The sequence below is a fragment of the Acomys russatus genome, chromosome 31 (genome assembly GCF_903995435.1).
Source record: "Acomys russatus chromosome 31, mAcoRus1.1, whole genome shotgun sequence".
Classification (NCBI taxonomy): Eukaryota; Metazoa; Chordata; class Mammalia; order Rodentia; family Muridae; genus Acomys; species Acomys russatus.
Genome location: NC_067167.1, coordinates 11,599,565 through 11,615,667, shown reverse-complemented (window position 1 = coordinate 11,615,667; position 16,103 = coordinate 11,599,565). Strand labels below are relative to the sequence as shown.

The 16,103-nt window shown below is 45.8% G+C and overlaps 1 protein-coding gene across 1 annotated transcript in view; it reads right to left on the bottom strand.

Annotated features, from left to right (window-relative positions):
• Nucleotides 1-16,103, bottom strand: part of Gnptab (N-acetylglucosamine-1-phosphate transferase subunits alpha and beta) — a 77,249-nt gene that overhangs the window by 33,575 nt on the left and 27,571 nt on the right. The window contains exons 3-5 of the mRNA XM_051172644.1: nt 4,765-4,884; nt 4,394-4,435; nt 1,854-2,059 (exon numbers count right to left, since the gene is read on the bottom strand). Of these exons, the coding sequence (XP_051028601.1) occupies nt 1,854-2,059; nt 4,394-4,435; nt 4,765-4,884 (368 nt within the window). The remainder of the gene's footprint in view (nt 1-1,853; nt 2,060-4,393; nt 4,436-4,764; nt 4,885-16,103) is intronic.

Sequence of the window (16,103 nt, the reverse complement as noted above, 5' to 3'; positions counted from 1 at the left end):
GTAGGAAAGCAAGGATAAAAGCACCGTGAATGCCCTAGTCCTCCCATGGAAGAGATGGATGGGGAAGACCGGGAGATGGCTAAGAGGAGGCTGTGGCCGTAGCGCTGGCCCACCACCTCCTGCAGCCAAAGCGTGAGGAAAGATATACGGGGCGGGCACAGCCAGCAGAATCTACACCATTAGGGACAGGAAGGAGTTCACACCCGTAGGAAGAGCAAACGCACTCTCACTGAAGTACGCTTTTCTAAGGGAGAGTGAGCCAATGAGACGGGGATTTTCAGTCTATCTGCCAGTCTGTGCTACGGAGGGTACTAGACGGACGGAAAGAACAGCTCCTGCGTCTGTTTCAGGAGTGTGTGAAGGAAATGAAACGGATACAAGGGAACCTAAGAACTGTTTGCAAAACAAAAGCAACTGACAGGATGGGGCTAGCTATTACATTTGAAGGAAAAAGCAAAGATAAAAAGCGGGGCTGCAGTATACGGCGTGGGCAAAATGGCACTCCATAATTGTCGAAGGAGCTTGCGAGCCTTCATGGTATCCACATGAAACCCACAGCACCTCCTCCAGGTGGGGCTGTCTGATGAACAGGAAGGCTGTGAGAGAAGAGACGCCAGGGCTGGGGCACGTGTGTGGCCTCAGTGGCACAGGGACGAAGCAGCTTCAAGCGGAGAACTAGTTCTTCCACCAGCTGCTGAGCAGACGGACTGACGCCAAGCACAGGCTCCAGCGGAGTTGGGCTCTCAGGAGGACCCTCTTCCCAAGTGCAGTTAGGGATCGGCTGGTTAACTCCTCGCAGGGAAGGGCTAGGGTCTGTAGTGCTACTTGTGAAGGCTGAGTCTTCCCGCCCTGATCACCTCCCAGAGGTCCCACCTCCCGCCTCCCGTGCCATGCCTTTGGAAGTCCGCATTTCACTGTGTGTGAAGCAGAAGGAATCTGAATAAAAAGTATGAATGCTCTGGTATGTCATATGGTTTTTAAAAAAGCCTCCAGATGACTTTGAGCCAGGAAGACGTAATTTTGAGTACCAGATTCAAGGGACTCACGGGAAATTCAGAACACAGGGTCTGATGTGTCTGCGTGGAGATGGAAGGAACGCTGTGCAGTCCTTTTCTGAGGTGACAGACGGTTTACAACACAATACAATAGTGGCCCCTTTGGCTTTTCTTGGACATTTTTAGTTTTTCAGACCGTTTCTAAAAACTGAATCATTTTCGCTGGGTGCAGTGGCACACACCTTTAATCCCAGCCCTTGAGAGGCAGAGGCAGACAGATAGCTGTGAGTTCAAGGCCGGACTGGTTTACAAAGCAAATCCAAGACAGCCAAGGCAACACAGAGAAACCATGTCTTGAAAAACCAAAAACTGAATCATGTGTTTCATTCAGAATTTTGTTATTCTGAATATCAATGATAATAACATGGTTTAAAAATACATGCAAGGAGCTGGGCATGTGACTCACACATTTAATCTCAGCACACAGGAGGCAGAAGCAGGTGGATCTCTGAGAGTTAGAGGTCTGGTCTACAGAGTGAGTTCCAGGACAGCCAGGGCTACATAATAGAGAGACCCTGCCAACAACAATGAAACCTCTAAAAATAATAATGAAAATAAAACATACACAGGAGCTGGAGAAGGTGGCTCAGGAGGCAAGAGCACTGGCTGCTCCTCCGGAGGACCTGGGTTCAATTCCCAGAACCCACATGGCAGCTCACGACTCCCTATAGCCCCAGTTCCAGGGGACCCAACACCTCCAGGCATGAGGTGTACAGACATACATGCAGACAAAACACTCATACACACAACATAATAAGTAAATCTTTTTTTAAAAAAGGGAAAAAAAAAACCTCTTACCATCCTTAGTAGTGTCAAAAACAACAACTGACACGTTGGTAGAAGGGTTTTTTGGTTTCGCGACATTGAACATGTCAGTGGCAGTGTGAAAGGATGGGCACAGAGCCGGCAGGTCCTTCAGGGTGCTGTTGGCGGGCAGGGGCGGGTCCAGGACGAGCATGGGCACCTTAACGCAGTGTGTCAGCAGACACTCCAGCTGCTTCTCGCTGCAGAGACAGACAACACTCCAGACAAGGAGAAGCTTGTGGCCCCCACTCACCGAGGGGGGATTTAAAATCCCACAGCCTATATAAAATTACCACACCTTACTAGGCTCATTCATCTCAAGGATGTAACCCTAAACCTTCTTTTGTTGTTGTTAGTAAGTATGGGATTAAAAATAACAGGACACATTTTAAAGATACAGTTTTCAAACTTTTACTAATTACAGGAGTAGCAATCAAGTTGTGATGTCTCCTACTTGAAGGATGAGGCAAGAGGGACGATTATAAATTCTAGGCCACTTTGGAGTACATAGTTAAATCATGTCTCAAAAAAGACAAGGAAAATATAGGCAGTAAACTTCGAACCCCTACCCAGACTAGCAGATGGACAGGACATTCTCCACCGTTAAGTGGAGAAGGAAATCTGACTTTCACACAAACTCTGGTGACCCATATTTGACCATGTCCCTTGGATGGGGATGCCTGGTGGCACTCAGAGGAAGGATAATAGGTCATCAAGAAGAGACTCAAGATACCCTATGAGCATACACAGGGGGAGGAGGTCCCCCTCAGTCACAGACATAGGGGAGGGGAATGGGGGGGGGGAAGCGGGAGGGAGGGAGGAATGGGAGGATACAAGGGCTGGGCTAACAACTGAGATGTAATTTGAATAAATTAATAATAAAAAAAGGAAAAAAAGAATTAATTTACACTAGGAAAAAAAAAAAGACAAATTAAGTTAAGTTTGGCACCAAAATTTACTAACTCAAAATTCATGAGATATTAAGTACTTCAGTGCTACCATTAAAAAAAAATTTTTTTTAAAGTCCATTGAAGCCCCTTGTTAGCATATTAGGAGAGAGATTCTGGCTCATACAGTCTACCCACCCCAATCAGAACAATATGAACCACAGCGGACATTACACTGACACAAATACCAGCAACGTAACCTGGTTCTAATGTGTGCACGTAGGAGAGCTTTTTACCTGAATGAGGGCAGTGGGCACATAACATGGCTAAAAAGTTCACAAAGCTGGAACCACAGCTAGCACAATGATGTGTTAAACCATTCAACCTTCTTAGCTAGTCACAGAAATGCAGAAGAAAGCACCCTTGGCTCAATCAGTAGTCAACCGACTACTGGGTTTAATCCAAGCACTGTAAATCTGCCCCTCTCAAACATTTCTGGCCTCAGAGCTCTTTAGGGACACGCTGTGGTAATAGGCACACATTATATGCTTACGACTCATATACGTGTCCTTGTGCCTGTCCAATATACCGAGAGGTATGAAACACGAAAGTAAAGCATTGATGTGGGAATTGAAAAGCAGGAGACTTCGGGCCATTAACTATGACTGACAGTTTTGAGCTGGGTGTAGCCACACACTCCTGTAATCCTAGCACTTGAGGAGGAGGCAGGAGGGTGGGGAGTTCAAGGCTACGCTCAGCCACAGAGTGAATGTGAAGGCCAGCCTGAGAGTTAGGAGACCCTGACTCAAAAGACAAAAATAAACAAGCAAAAAAACCGTAGAGGGGGCTGGAGAGATGGCTCAGCGGTTAAGAGCACTGACTGCTCTCCCAGAGGTCCTGAGTTCAATTCCCAGCAACCACATGGTGGCTCACAACCATCCACAATGAGATCTGCTGCCATCTTCTGGCATGCAGGTGTACATGCAGGCAGAATACTGTATACATAATAAATAAATAAATATTAGAAAGAAAAAAAAAGACTGTAGAGGAGCGGGGGTCACAATCATCTCCACAAATGCCTTATTTTAAAGTTTAAGTGGGAAAGGAGCAGTGAAGACGGTTCTGTTTGTCAGTCAGAACTGTTTTAAGGACTCATCAGTGCCACCACGCGTGATTGAAATCAATATATTTAGCAAAAGAGATGCATCGTTGGGCTAAATCACCTTCTAGGTCTTTAAATATATACAACTTGACAGCTCCCAAAGATAAGGACAGATTACAAATGTACAACTAAATGGTGGGAATGAATTTTATAGTCCAAACACAGGGTATAATTAGTTTGAAGAGGCCAAGGGAACAACGCATCAGGATGGATAAATGAGCACTTCTCTCCTTGCCAAAACCGCGCAGGACTGGGTTGGCCAGCACACAGACGCCGCGAGTGCTCAGTCACTATGCTGTTGAGCACTGCAAATTCTCTCTAATGCATGCACTTAACTGGGGTGTCGAAAATAGTGGGGTACGGGTGAGGGCCCTGCATCTGAGCAGTAGTTTAAACACAAAACAAAACAGTGCGTGCCCACAAGTGATAATCTGGACACTTCGTCTCCTCAAGCTCTATTCCCGAGAAGAGACCAAAATGCTTACCTCTTCTTCGTTGGCTCTGTTGTGTTCTTCCCAAGGATTTCCCTAACAAAGAGCAAACACAGCTTGTTACACAGGCACCAGCCAGTGTGAGCCCCAGATGTGGACAAGACTTTACAATGCTGACTTTTTTGGTGACTTCGCTGGGACTAATATGCCAATGGGACAGGTCACACAGCACTGAAAATGTAAACAAGTCATATGCTCCTGCAGTGCACTGGCGATGCTTATAAGGAGGTGGGGGAAGCTCTCGGCAAATCCTCCGGATGAGAGAGTAACAGTGAACCAACTCTGAGTGACCACTTCACCCATCTCAGATGTGCACCTGCGGGCCCCCGCAACCGTACTATGGGCTTCTTTTTAAGCTGGTTTACCTCATAGCTTTCTGCTCTTCCTCCATTTGCTCCCGGACCTGCTGGAGTTCCTTCAGCAGCTCAAGGTCTGTGCCGTTCACCCAGGTGTAGACCACATCGATTGGCATGGGCAGACAGAGCCTAGGGCACACCACAAGTCCTCCAGCTTAATTGTGGGCTTTTCAGAACACTTGAGGAAAAGATTATAGCACGGCTTACACATAAGAGTGGTGGCAAACCTTTAATTCTAGCACTTGGGAGGCAGAGACAGGTAGCTCTCTGAGTCTGAAGCCACCCTGGTCTATAGAATGAGTTCCAAGACAGCCAGGGTGAAGCAGAGATATCCTGTCTCAAAAAACCAAAACCCAAAACCAACCAACCAAGCACCACCACCATCACAACCACCGACAACAAAGAGTTTAAATGTAGACATTATCAACAAAAAGGCCGCAGGACTATGGCATGCCCGTGTGACAGAACTGTGTGCCGTCCAGGGGCCACTGTTGAAGAAGGAGTGGTGTCTATCAAATACCATCTCTGTGAACTGCATTGTGTTAGAAACGTCATGGAATTTGGATGGTTTCATCCTCCTGTAAACAGGCTGAATGTCTTTCCTTCCTAAAGGTTACTTGAGGGGCTACTGAGAGGGCTCAGTGAGTTCAAAGTGCTTGCCACACAAACCTAAGAACCCAGTTTGATCCCCGGAAAGGTAAGGAGAACTAAACTAACTCCTGGATGTTATCCTCTGCCATGCCACCCCCACCACCAGGCACACACACGACAGTGGTAGTGGTGGTGATGATGATGGTGATGGAGGTGGTGGTGGTGGTGGTGGTGGTGATGATGATGATGGTGACGGTGATGTAAATGAAAGATTAATGGAGGAGACTCTAATAGACAAAAGTCGGTCCTTGGAGACCTTACATCTCCAGTGGAGCAGACAGTGACTGGTCATCAGGCACAGGGTTTCTGCTTAGGGTGATCAAAGTCCTGGGACCATACGGTGACCACAGCCCCTCAAACAATTGTGAATGAATGCCATGTGGCGCTGCTCTCAACCATGCACTTTAAAAATGGCGGAAATGCTAACTTTCGTGCTTCAGGAAGATGTCAAGCCGAGTGAGAATAACTTTTTCCCATTGAGATTAGATAATCACTCATATAGTCCACAAATATGGGATCAGTAGGACAAGTGCAGCAAAGTACAGAAGGTACTCAGAGGCTTAAGGAGCAAAGACAGTGACGTAATCAAACAGTCCAGGCAGGAGGCTTGATCTAAGAGAGCCGTTCCAAGTCCGGCCCTCCTCTTTTCCTTTGCTCCAGAGCCCTTCACGTCTTTCTAATAGTTAAATGACTATCAGTGACATATGTCCAAGAAGGCAGGAGACCTTCCTGCTTTGCTGTGGGGTTAGGGTAGGGTGTGGGGTGTGTTTTTTCAAACACCTGCTCTTGCTTTCAAATCGTCTGCAAAATAAGGAATGAGGGAGGCCCAGCCTTGTTTCTGTTCGGGTTTAATCCCTCCAAAAGAATGTTTCTCCTCTGGCTCACCAACTTACCAAACCAAACCAAACCAACGCCCGCCCCACCCCCAACCACCACCTCTCTGGCCTATAACACAGACTTCCTGTCTGTTTGGGTTGTTGGCATTTTAGATTTCCAAGCAAATGGACAGTTTTGTTTGTTTGTTTGTTTGTTTTAGGGCCAACCCCCAAAGCTTGCCCTTTGTGGTAGTTAATTCTGATTATCAACTTGATTAGATTCAGAGGAGGTCATCCCCGTTGCCTGGGGTGCCAGACTCAATAGAAATGGCTAGAAGGAGAAAACCAGCACTGCATTTCCTGCGGTTGCTTCCTCACCCACTCCCGCCCCACACCTGCCCCACCTGTCCCACACCTGCCCCACCTGTCCCACACCTGCCCCACACCTGCCCCACCTGCAAAGCCATTCAGACCATCCTGCCTTCCCCACCATGAATCAACAGCCAAAATAGGCAAATAAATCTTTCCTCCCATAAGGCGATCCTGGTAAGGTGTGTAGTCACAGCTACGAGGAAACACACGCTCCTTTTCTTCTTGCAGCCTGGGCACAGGATTAGACTTCTGGCTGCAACTCCATTTTTTTTTTCCATCACAGATTAATTACTTCATGGGAAATAAATTAGTCAAAGTAACCACCACCTTCTGCTTTAAAGACATGAGCGCGAGACTGGTGGCACGTACCTGTAATTCCAAAACTATAAAGAGGTGCAAGAAAGGAAGATACGGGGCTGGAGAGATGGCTCAGAGGTTAAGAGCACTGGCTGTTCTTCCAAAGGTCCTGAGTTCAATTCCCAGCAACTACATGGTGGCTCACAACCATCTATAATGTGATCTGGTGCCCTCTTCTGGCCTGCAGGTGTACATCCAGATAGAGCACTCATATACATAAAATAAATAAATATTAAAAAAAAAAAAAGAAAGATACTGAGTCAGCCTGGGTCATGCTGAGACCTTGCCCCGACTCCACCCCCAAAATGATGTGATGCTTATATTCTAGATGAGTAAAAACAGGAGCAGCTGGGCGTGGTGGCGCACGCCTTTAATCCCAATCAGGAGGCAGAGGCAGGCGGATCTCTGTGAGTTCGAGGCCAGCCTGGTCTACAAAGCAAGTCTAGGACAGCCAAGGCTACACAGAGAAACCCTGTCTCGGAAAAACAAAAACAAACAAACAAACAAACAAAAAACCCAGGAGATAAACGAAATAGATATGAAGCCAGAGATGTTAAATGTCACAGAGAAGATAAACAGAAAATTTAGAAACCATTTATATAGGACTATTTTTAGATACAGATATCAGCTGGTCTTACAGAGCAAGTAGGTTTGGGCAGGAATGTAGCTGGGTGGTGGAGTGTTTTTTCAGTATGCAAGAGGTCTATGGTTCTAACCTCAGCTCTGAAGGGAAAAGTGCTGGGAATACGGCACTGTAGAAAAAAAGGCATAAAGTGTGGGAATAAGCCAGTTTGGAAGCTGGAGGAGGAAGCAGGCTGGGGAAAGGTGTTTTCCTGTGCCCTGAGACACATGCATAGCTGGCTTGTCCAAGAGACTAGGAAGGACCAAGCAAATGGGAGACCCTAACTAGAAACAGAGCTCAGAGACACCAGGGGTCCCAGTGCTGTCAGGAAAGTGAGGTCACCTATGTGATAGCTGAGTGATGACCGATCATCACTGACCCCAGCACAGACTAGGCCTCACAATATGTTGTTCTTGGGACACCCTGGCTGCTTTCCCTCCCCTTATATGGTTAAGAACTCACAGTAAAAGCCAGGCACAGTGGCACACGTCTGTAATCCCAGCACTCGGGAGGCAGAGGCAGGGGGAATCTCTGTTGTGAGTTCAAGGCCAGCCTGGTCTACAAAGCCAGTCCAAGACAGCCAAGGCCACATAGAGAAACCCTGTCTCAAAAAAAAAAAAAAAAAAAAAAAAAAAATCAACCAACCAACCAAACAAACAAACTTGGAGGATGCTTTGGGTCGGTTCCACTTCTGTCTTCCTCCATCCGTTCTCTACCCCTATTCTCTTGGAAGAGCATTGACTCACAGTAGGCACCTTCCCCGGCGCTTTATACTTTAGGGGGTTGTTACTCCTCTTAGAACTTCCTACCTACTCCCTTCCGCATGATAGCCAGGACCCAGGGCACAAGTGGAGCTATGCATGCTGGGTGCCACTTTACTACACTTATTTTCTCTCTGGCATCTCCGAGCGCTCTCTCTTCCCACTGAGACAGTATCAGAAACGTTCCCTCTAGGTTTTCCTGCACATGTCCTTCAGTGATTCTCACACGGTAACTGGCAGCTACAAGGAGGACTGACTCATCAGCAGGCTGCGGCTCCCCGTCAGATCCTAACTGGGCAGGTCAGGGTGGAGCCTCAGAAGGCTCTCCTCCAAGTTCTCAGCTAATGCGGCCACGGTCGACCACACAGCTGCGTTCTACGGAGCTGGGCTACACTGCCAGTCCTGTACGGAAGATTCATGGGTTCATCTTGTTCACCACTACCCACCTAGGGTCTTGAAAATGCATAATTTCATTAAAATTAGCATCGTTGTTGCTGCTGTGTGTGGGTGTTTTGCTTGCATGCATGTCTGTGTACCCTCTATGGACTTCGTGCCTGCAGAGGCCAGGAAAGGGTGTTGGATCTCCTGGAACCAAAGTCTGGGAGAGGCATCAGTGCTCTTTACCGCTAAGCTATCTCTTTAGCCCCAGGGACTGTAATTCCTTTGGCACATATGTATGTGTGTTTCCTGTTAATATCTATCTGACTCGATATACCCACATACAACTTATCCACGGTCACTCGGCTCCCAGTCTCCCAAATGCTCTTATTGCGGTGTGTGGGATGGTGTCTGTGTTGATGTGGGTGGCTTGTTTGTGGCAGTGAAGGCACGTGCTCGTGTGTGGAGAGCAAAGAAGAACCTTGGGGTGTCAGTTCTCACAAGTCATTTTAGGTTTGTGTGTCAAACATTTACATACTACCCTGTGAGGAGGAGGCAGAGAAAGGGGGAAAGAAAACAAAAGGGAAAAAAACCCTGCTTGATTTAATACACTTTTCAATGGAAAGGTGGAAAAGGAGGGAAGAGACTGCATATTCTGTGGTTTTCCTGGCAAAGTAATTACTCGTTCTTAACGGTTTTTAATAGATTCAGGAGATACAGGTAAATGACCAGCTGAGGAAAACAACTCAAGTTCTTCAAATGAGCCTGGTGTCACATGCCCAATTATCTCATGGGTTAAATTGAAAGCCCAAAAGACATCACATGATCAGCTCATGGCCGTGACTCAGCTGTCTGGCTATCAAGCATGGCAGAGATGAGGCTGAGCCTTTAGTTTTATAACCACTAGACCGTGATCTTGGTTTCCAGATGACAAGGAAGCCTGTGACTCAGAATGAAAAGTGATGGTGACAAAGATGTGAATCAATCTGCACTCAAGTCACGATTTAAAAGGAACTCTTACGGTCATTTTGCAAACCTTTAGTCCTACAGTAGAAAAACAAAAGAATAAAAAAGAAAACAAAAAAAGACAAAACAATCCAGAAATTAAGTAGTTGGGATTTACAACATAATACCCATGTTTTAAACATGATAAAATCCCAGAACTTGGGAGGCAGAGGCAGGTGGATCTCTGAGCTCAGGGCCAGCCTGGTTTATAGAGCAAGTTTCAGGACAGCCAGGGCTACACAGAGAAAGCCTGTCTTGAAAAAACAAAACAAAGAAGTACGGAAACTAACAAAAAAATAGAGGCTTTCAATAAATGTTACAGTACTTAGTGGAACCTAAAAACGGCTGACACATCATTCCCAAAGATCTTAGCCTGCAGTCTCCCTGCACTTGGGAGGCTGAGGCAGGATTCTGAATATGGAGCCGGAGTGGGATACATATTGAGACCTGTTTCATAAATAAATACGTAGTCAAGATTTATAAAGTTCTTTATAAAGGGGCTGGGTGTGGTGGTGCACGTCTTCAATCCCAGCACTCAGGAGACCGTACAGGCAAGCCTGGTTTACACAACAAGCTCCAGGCCAGGCAGGGCTACATAATGAGAGACTGTCTCAACAAAACAAAAATCCTTCAGAAAGGAAACAAGAGTATTTGTTAAAACCACTGAGCTTGGGTTCAGGTCTAGGACACACGCATACCCTGCTCTCAGGGAAGACGTGGGTTTGGCTCCCAGCAGCCAGATAGCTAGCAACCGCCCTTAATTCCAACTCCGAGGGATCTGATGCCCTCTTTTGGCCTTTGCGGGCACTGCATTCACACCTACAACCCTCCTACCATCACACAGACACATAATTAAAAATTAAGACAAAAAAATTAAATTAAAAAAAAATTTAGCTATGACCGGGCGTGGTGGCGCACGCCTTTAATCCCAGCACTCGAGAGGCAGAGGGAGGTGGATCACTATTGAGTTCGAGGCCAGCCTGGTCTACAAAGCGAGTCCTGAACAGCCAAGGCTACACAGAGAAACCCTGTCTCGAAAAACTAAACAAAACAACAACAAAAAATTAACTAAATTTAAAAAATCCACATTTTCTAACAACTTAGCTTTCTTAAAAGTCTGGCATTTCAAAAACAAAACAAAACAAAACAAAACAAAAAACAAAAAAAACAAAAGGAGCCGGGCGTGGTGGCGGACGCCTTTAATCCCAGCACTCGGGAGGCAGAGGCAGGCGGATCGCTGTGAGTTCGAGGCCAGCCTGGTCTACAAAGTGAGTCCAGGACAGCCAGGGCTACACAGAGAAACCCTGTCTTGAAAAACAAAAAAACAAAACAAAACAAAAAAGCCTGGCATTTCTTCAAAGCGGGGACATGCTGATCTGTGCATTGTCACAACAAGGGGTACATAGTAAGCGCTCCATAAATGTCGGGTTGGGAGAATCACTTTTTAGCCTTTTTCTGTGGGGTGGGGGTGGGGGGAATCAACTGTTGCTGAAGGGCAAGTCAGCAAAGCACGGAAGTCACTCCATGATGGGCACTCTCATGAGGACTCAGCTGACCTGCAGCCTCAGGGCCTCCAGGAAAGTGCTTATAAAGAAACTCAAGTTCCTAGAGACACTCCGAGACCTGCAGACTCAGCAACTCTGGGGTGGGAAGAAGCTGCCCTTTGCTCACACCCTCCACTGCACACAAAATTGAGCAACCATCACAGGGAATGTTTAGCAGCCTTCTCTGAGTCTGTTGGCTGTAAGACCAAAAACTACAGAGGCCCACAAGACCTCGGCCTCACAGGTTATAATTGTTCATGGTCTCCATATTTGCAATGTAATGGGACGTCTTAAAGCAATGAGCTTCCTCACCTGTTAATGTTTATAGCTTCTCCAAAAAATTAAAATAAAATAAGATAAAAAAAAAAAAAAGCCAGGCGTGATGGTGCATGCCTTTAATCCCAGCACTCGGGAGGCAGAGGCAGGCAGATCACTATGAGGCCAGTCCAGTCTATAAAGTGAGTCCAGGACAGCCAAGGCAACACAGAGAAGCTCTGTCTCAAAAAACAAAAACAAAAACAAAAGAACAACAAAACAAAACAAAATGTTTATAGCTTCTGTCATGAAAACCACAATTTTCTTGGGCCAGGGGGATAAAATAACTGTTCTGCCAGCATAAGGGTTTGACCCTCAAAGCTCCAAGACCAAACAATTAAACTATTATTTTCTTGTGTATGTGTGGAGGAGATGTGTATGCACATGGGTCAGAGGAAAACCAGGGTCAGGTGACAGTCACTTTTTTTTGAGACAAGGTGCCTCACTGGCCAAGAGCTTATCAATAGGTTCAACTGGCTGCCAGCAAGAAGTTCCCTACACCTGCTCGCCTCTGCCTCCCCAGCCCTGGGGTTACAAGGGTTCACGCGGCTATTTTGCCCCGGGTTCTGGGGGAGTCACTCTGGGTTCTTAGGCTTTACTTGCAAGCACTTTATGGACAGATCTATCTCTGAGACCCAGAAGCTGTATTTTCTAGGCAACAACAGCAAAACTTAGACAGAGGCGTTACTGTGGTTTCTGAAATTTTCTGTTCGGCTTAACAGAACCAAGCTGGCATCTTATGGCTTCCAGTTTCAATGTGTTGACATATAATGCTTTGGTTAGGCAACCGAGAGAGACAAGGGTTTTGGAGAAAAGCCTTGATCACGCAGACACGGGAGGGGCATCGTTTGCTAGCCTTTCCAGACAATAGATCATATATATAATCTCCTCTGATACCAAAGCCAAAATCAGCCATGGCGACTTAAGGGTTGCCTGCAGAGTGGAATCTGAAAACACACAACGAATGCAGATCTGCCAAAAGCTGATGCCATTTATTGATTTTTTTTACATGGTATTAACAGGTGCGATCTCAGAGATGAGACCAACGCTAGTCAAAAAGAACCGTGAAGCTGTTAGTGTCTCCATGTTGGAAGCAAGTCCTATAACCCTGAGAACATAAATGGAGTCATCACTAACAAATACCGTTACCTGCTTTCCTTGAAATGACAAGATGACCTTGTTCACTGCCTAGAAATAGAAGTAATTAAGTCTGCGCAGTCATCACACTGTTGTCTGCTCTATAAAGTAACAGGAGTTGCCATGAAGAAGATGGCTGGTTGGACTTGTGACTCAGCCGCCTGAGGGCTTTTACTTAAGCAAACGACAGGAAGCTAGTGTGAACATTATCTAAAGCAGTGATTCTCCACCTTCCTAATGCTGATGTGCAGCAGATCTGATATTCAACCCCAAAGGGGTTTCGGACCACAGCCACTGATCTAGGGTATTAGCAAGATATGCACTCAAGGGTCAACCTATCATCAGGCTAACAACTGCTCTACTTCATCATGAGCATTTATGAATACAACCGTCCTGTTCTGCTCCCTTTAATCAATGCAATGGTAGAATATTAGGGTGTGAGAAATTTTACACACTATTGCTAGACCATTCACTAATGCATATAGTATTTTAAAAAGCAAATTCCACACAGGCATTTGTTATAGAAAGATCTTTAATTCCACTGAACTCCCTGGGTGTCTTTGAAAACCGCTGCTTTAAAGATCCTAAGAGGGCGCTAGAGAGATGGCACAGTGGTTAAGAGCACTGATTGCTCTTACAGGACCTGGGTTCAATTCCCAGCACCCACATGGCAGCTCACAACTGTCTATAACTCCAACTGACACCCTCACACAGACACATATGCAGGCAAAACACCAATGCACATAAAATAAAAATAAATTATTTTTTTAAAAAAAGATCCTGAGGGGGCCAGTGGTGGCCACGCCTTTATTTCCAGCACTTGGAGGGCAAAGGCAGGTGGGTCTCTAAGTTAGAGGCCAGCCTGGTCTACAGAATGAATTCTAAGGCAGCCAAGGCTACACTGAGAAACCCTGTCTCAAATAAATAAATAAATAAATAAGATAGATAGATCGAACCTAAGGGATGGGTGTCTTTTCCTTACATTGATTGCATCTCTCTCCCACTACTGTTACAACAGATGCATACATCTCAGTGTCTAGAGAGAGTTCATCTTTGTGGAAGATGTGCACTAAAGACCAAAGCTGAAGGCTTGGGCCGGAGCATTGGCTCAGTGGTTGAGAGCACTTGCTGCTCTCACAGAAGACCTGGGTTCAGTTCCCAGCACCCACATCAGGTGCCTCACAACCACCTGAAACTGCAGTTTGGGAGAATTGGATGCTCTCTCCTGGCTTCCATGGGTCCTACATGTAACTACACATAGCCACATACAAGCACGTAATAAAAAAATATATAAAATAAGCAATAGTTTTGTAGACCAAAACGATAAAGGGGGGAGGGTAGGGCTATGTGATTCATTTTGTGCACAGGAAGTATGGTGTTGGGGTGAAAATTGCTTCCGAGGCCTGGCTTATAAAAGAGTAAAATCGATAAGGGTAAGACTAGCATTGCGCTGGGCGTGGTGGCACACACCTCTAATCCCAGCACTCAGAAGGCAGAGGCAGATGGATCGCTCTGAATCTGAGGCCAGGCTGATCTACACAGTGAGTCCAGGACAGCCATGGCTACACAGAGAAACCCTGTCTTGAAAGACCAAAAAAAAAAAAAAAAAAAAAAAAAAAAAAAAAAATCAAACAAACAAAAAACAAAAGAAAAAAAGAATAAGCATTTCATCAGGAAGCTTGGCCTAAACAGAGAGAGGCCCAGACACTGAGGCTACTGGTACTTCACAGAGGCAGCAAGATGTGATGACCAGGGCTGGAGAGATGGCTCAGAGGGTAAGAGCACTGTCCGCTCTTCCAAAGGTCCTGAGTTCAATTACCAGCAACCACATGGTGGCTCACAACCATCTCTAGCCTCTAATGTCCTCTTTTGGTATGCAAGTATGCATGCAGATAGAGCATTCATATATACACACACACACACATATATATTTATACATATACACACACATATATATTGAATATATAATGAATATATATGCAAATATATATTCATATATAATATATTTTTTTAAATGTGATGGCCAAAGTGTAAGGACCAGCCTGGCAGTTTCTGTGGCCATGCCTTGGTTGACACGGTGATGTTAAGCTGGCCAATGCTCCCAACTAGCTGGGTAGTGGCTACCTCGTTCCCATATCCTGTACCTCAAAGGACTGGAGAGATAAAATGAGTCCATGCAAACTAGTCTATTCAACACTGCAAGGCAAGATTATTTCTTGCACATCAAGATTTTCCACCTACGAAATAGAATGAACTAGAAGGTTTCTTCAGGTAGGTGTATATACTCTGAAATATATGAACCAAGTCACACCTCTACTACAGCGTCTACATGGGTGCTTAGAACCACCTGGTTGTAGAGGGTTAGGATGTTGCAGATTCGGAGGCAAATCCTCTTGGGCCATTTTCAATATCCTTAACTGCCATCCAGTGCTCACCTCTGTGTCAGATCTAAGATCCTTATCACTACCAGGTAATATGGGCAGGTAAAAACATTTAAAATGTATTAACAGTTGGGCATGGTGGAGAGTCTAAGACAGCCAAGGCTACAAAGAGAAACTCTATCTCAGAAAAAAAACAAAACAAAACAAAACAAATGTATTAACAGATCACTAGTTTCCATCAATCCAAAAGCTAGCACTGCCATCATCTGAAACTGATAGCAGAAATACCCCCCCCCCCCCCCCCCCTGTTTACTATAAGCCCTGTGGTAGTTTGAATAGGCGTGGCCCCCGCCCCTGCCAGAGACTCCTGTTTGAATGCTTGGCCCACAGGGAGAGGCACTATTAGGATCTGCAACCTTGTTGGAGGAAGTGTGTCACTGTGGGGGTGGGCTTTGAGGTTTCCTATGCTCAGGCTCTACCCAGTGTGGTATACAGACCCCTTCTGCTGCCTTCAGATCAAGATAGAGTAATCTCAGCTCCTTCTCCAGCACCGCGCCGGCCTGCATGCTGCCATGCTTCCCGCTGTGATGATAAGGGACGAAACCTCTGAAACTGTAAGCCAGCCCCACTTACATGTTGTCCTTTGTAAGTGTTGCCTCGGTCATGGTGTCTGTCCACAGCAATGAAGCCTGAACGCTCTCACTTACCCAATGTTCCCATCAATCTGGTTTTAAAATACATTTATTACTTCCTTTTGCTACATAACTATAAAAAATTCATAAATCATTTCCACATAGGAGGGTACGACTTGACACAGTTAGAATCCATGCTCCTGGCTACTTATATCTGCCTCAACAGTAATCAGTTTCTTATTTCCTCGGAGGTGAGAGACATGTTTTGTATGGACAAAAACAACCTGGAAAGATCTCTTTAACCAACCACCATATTTAAAACACGACTTGATGTTTACGTTCAGATAACAGAAGCCCTACAGAATCACTCTCATCTTA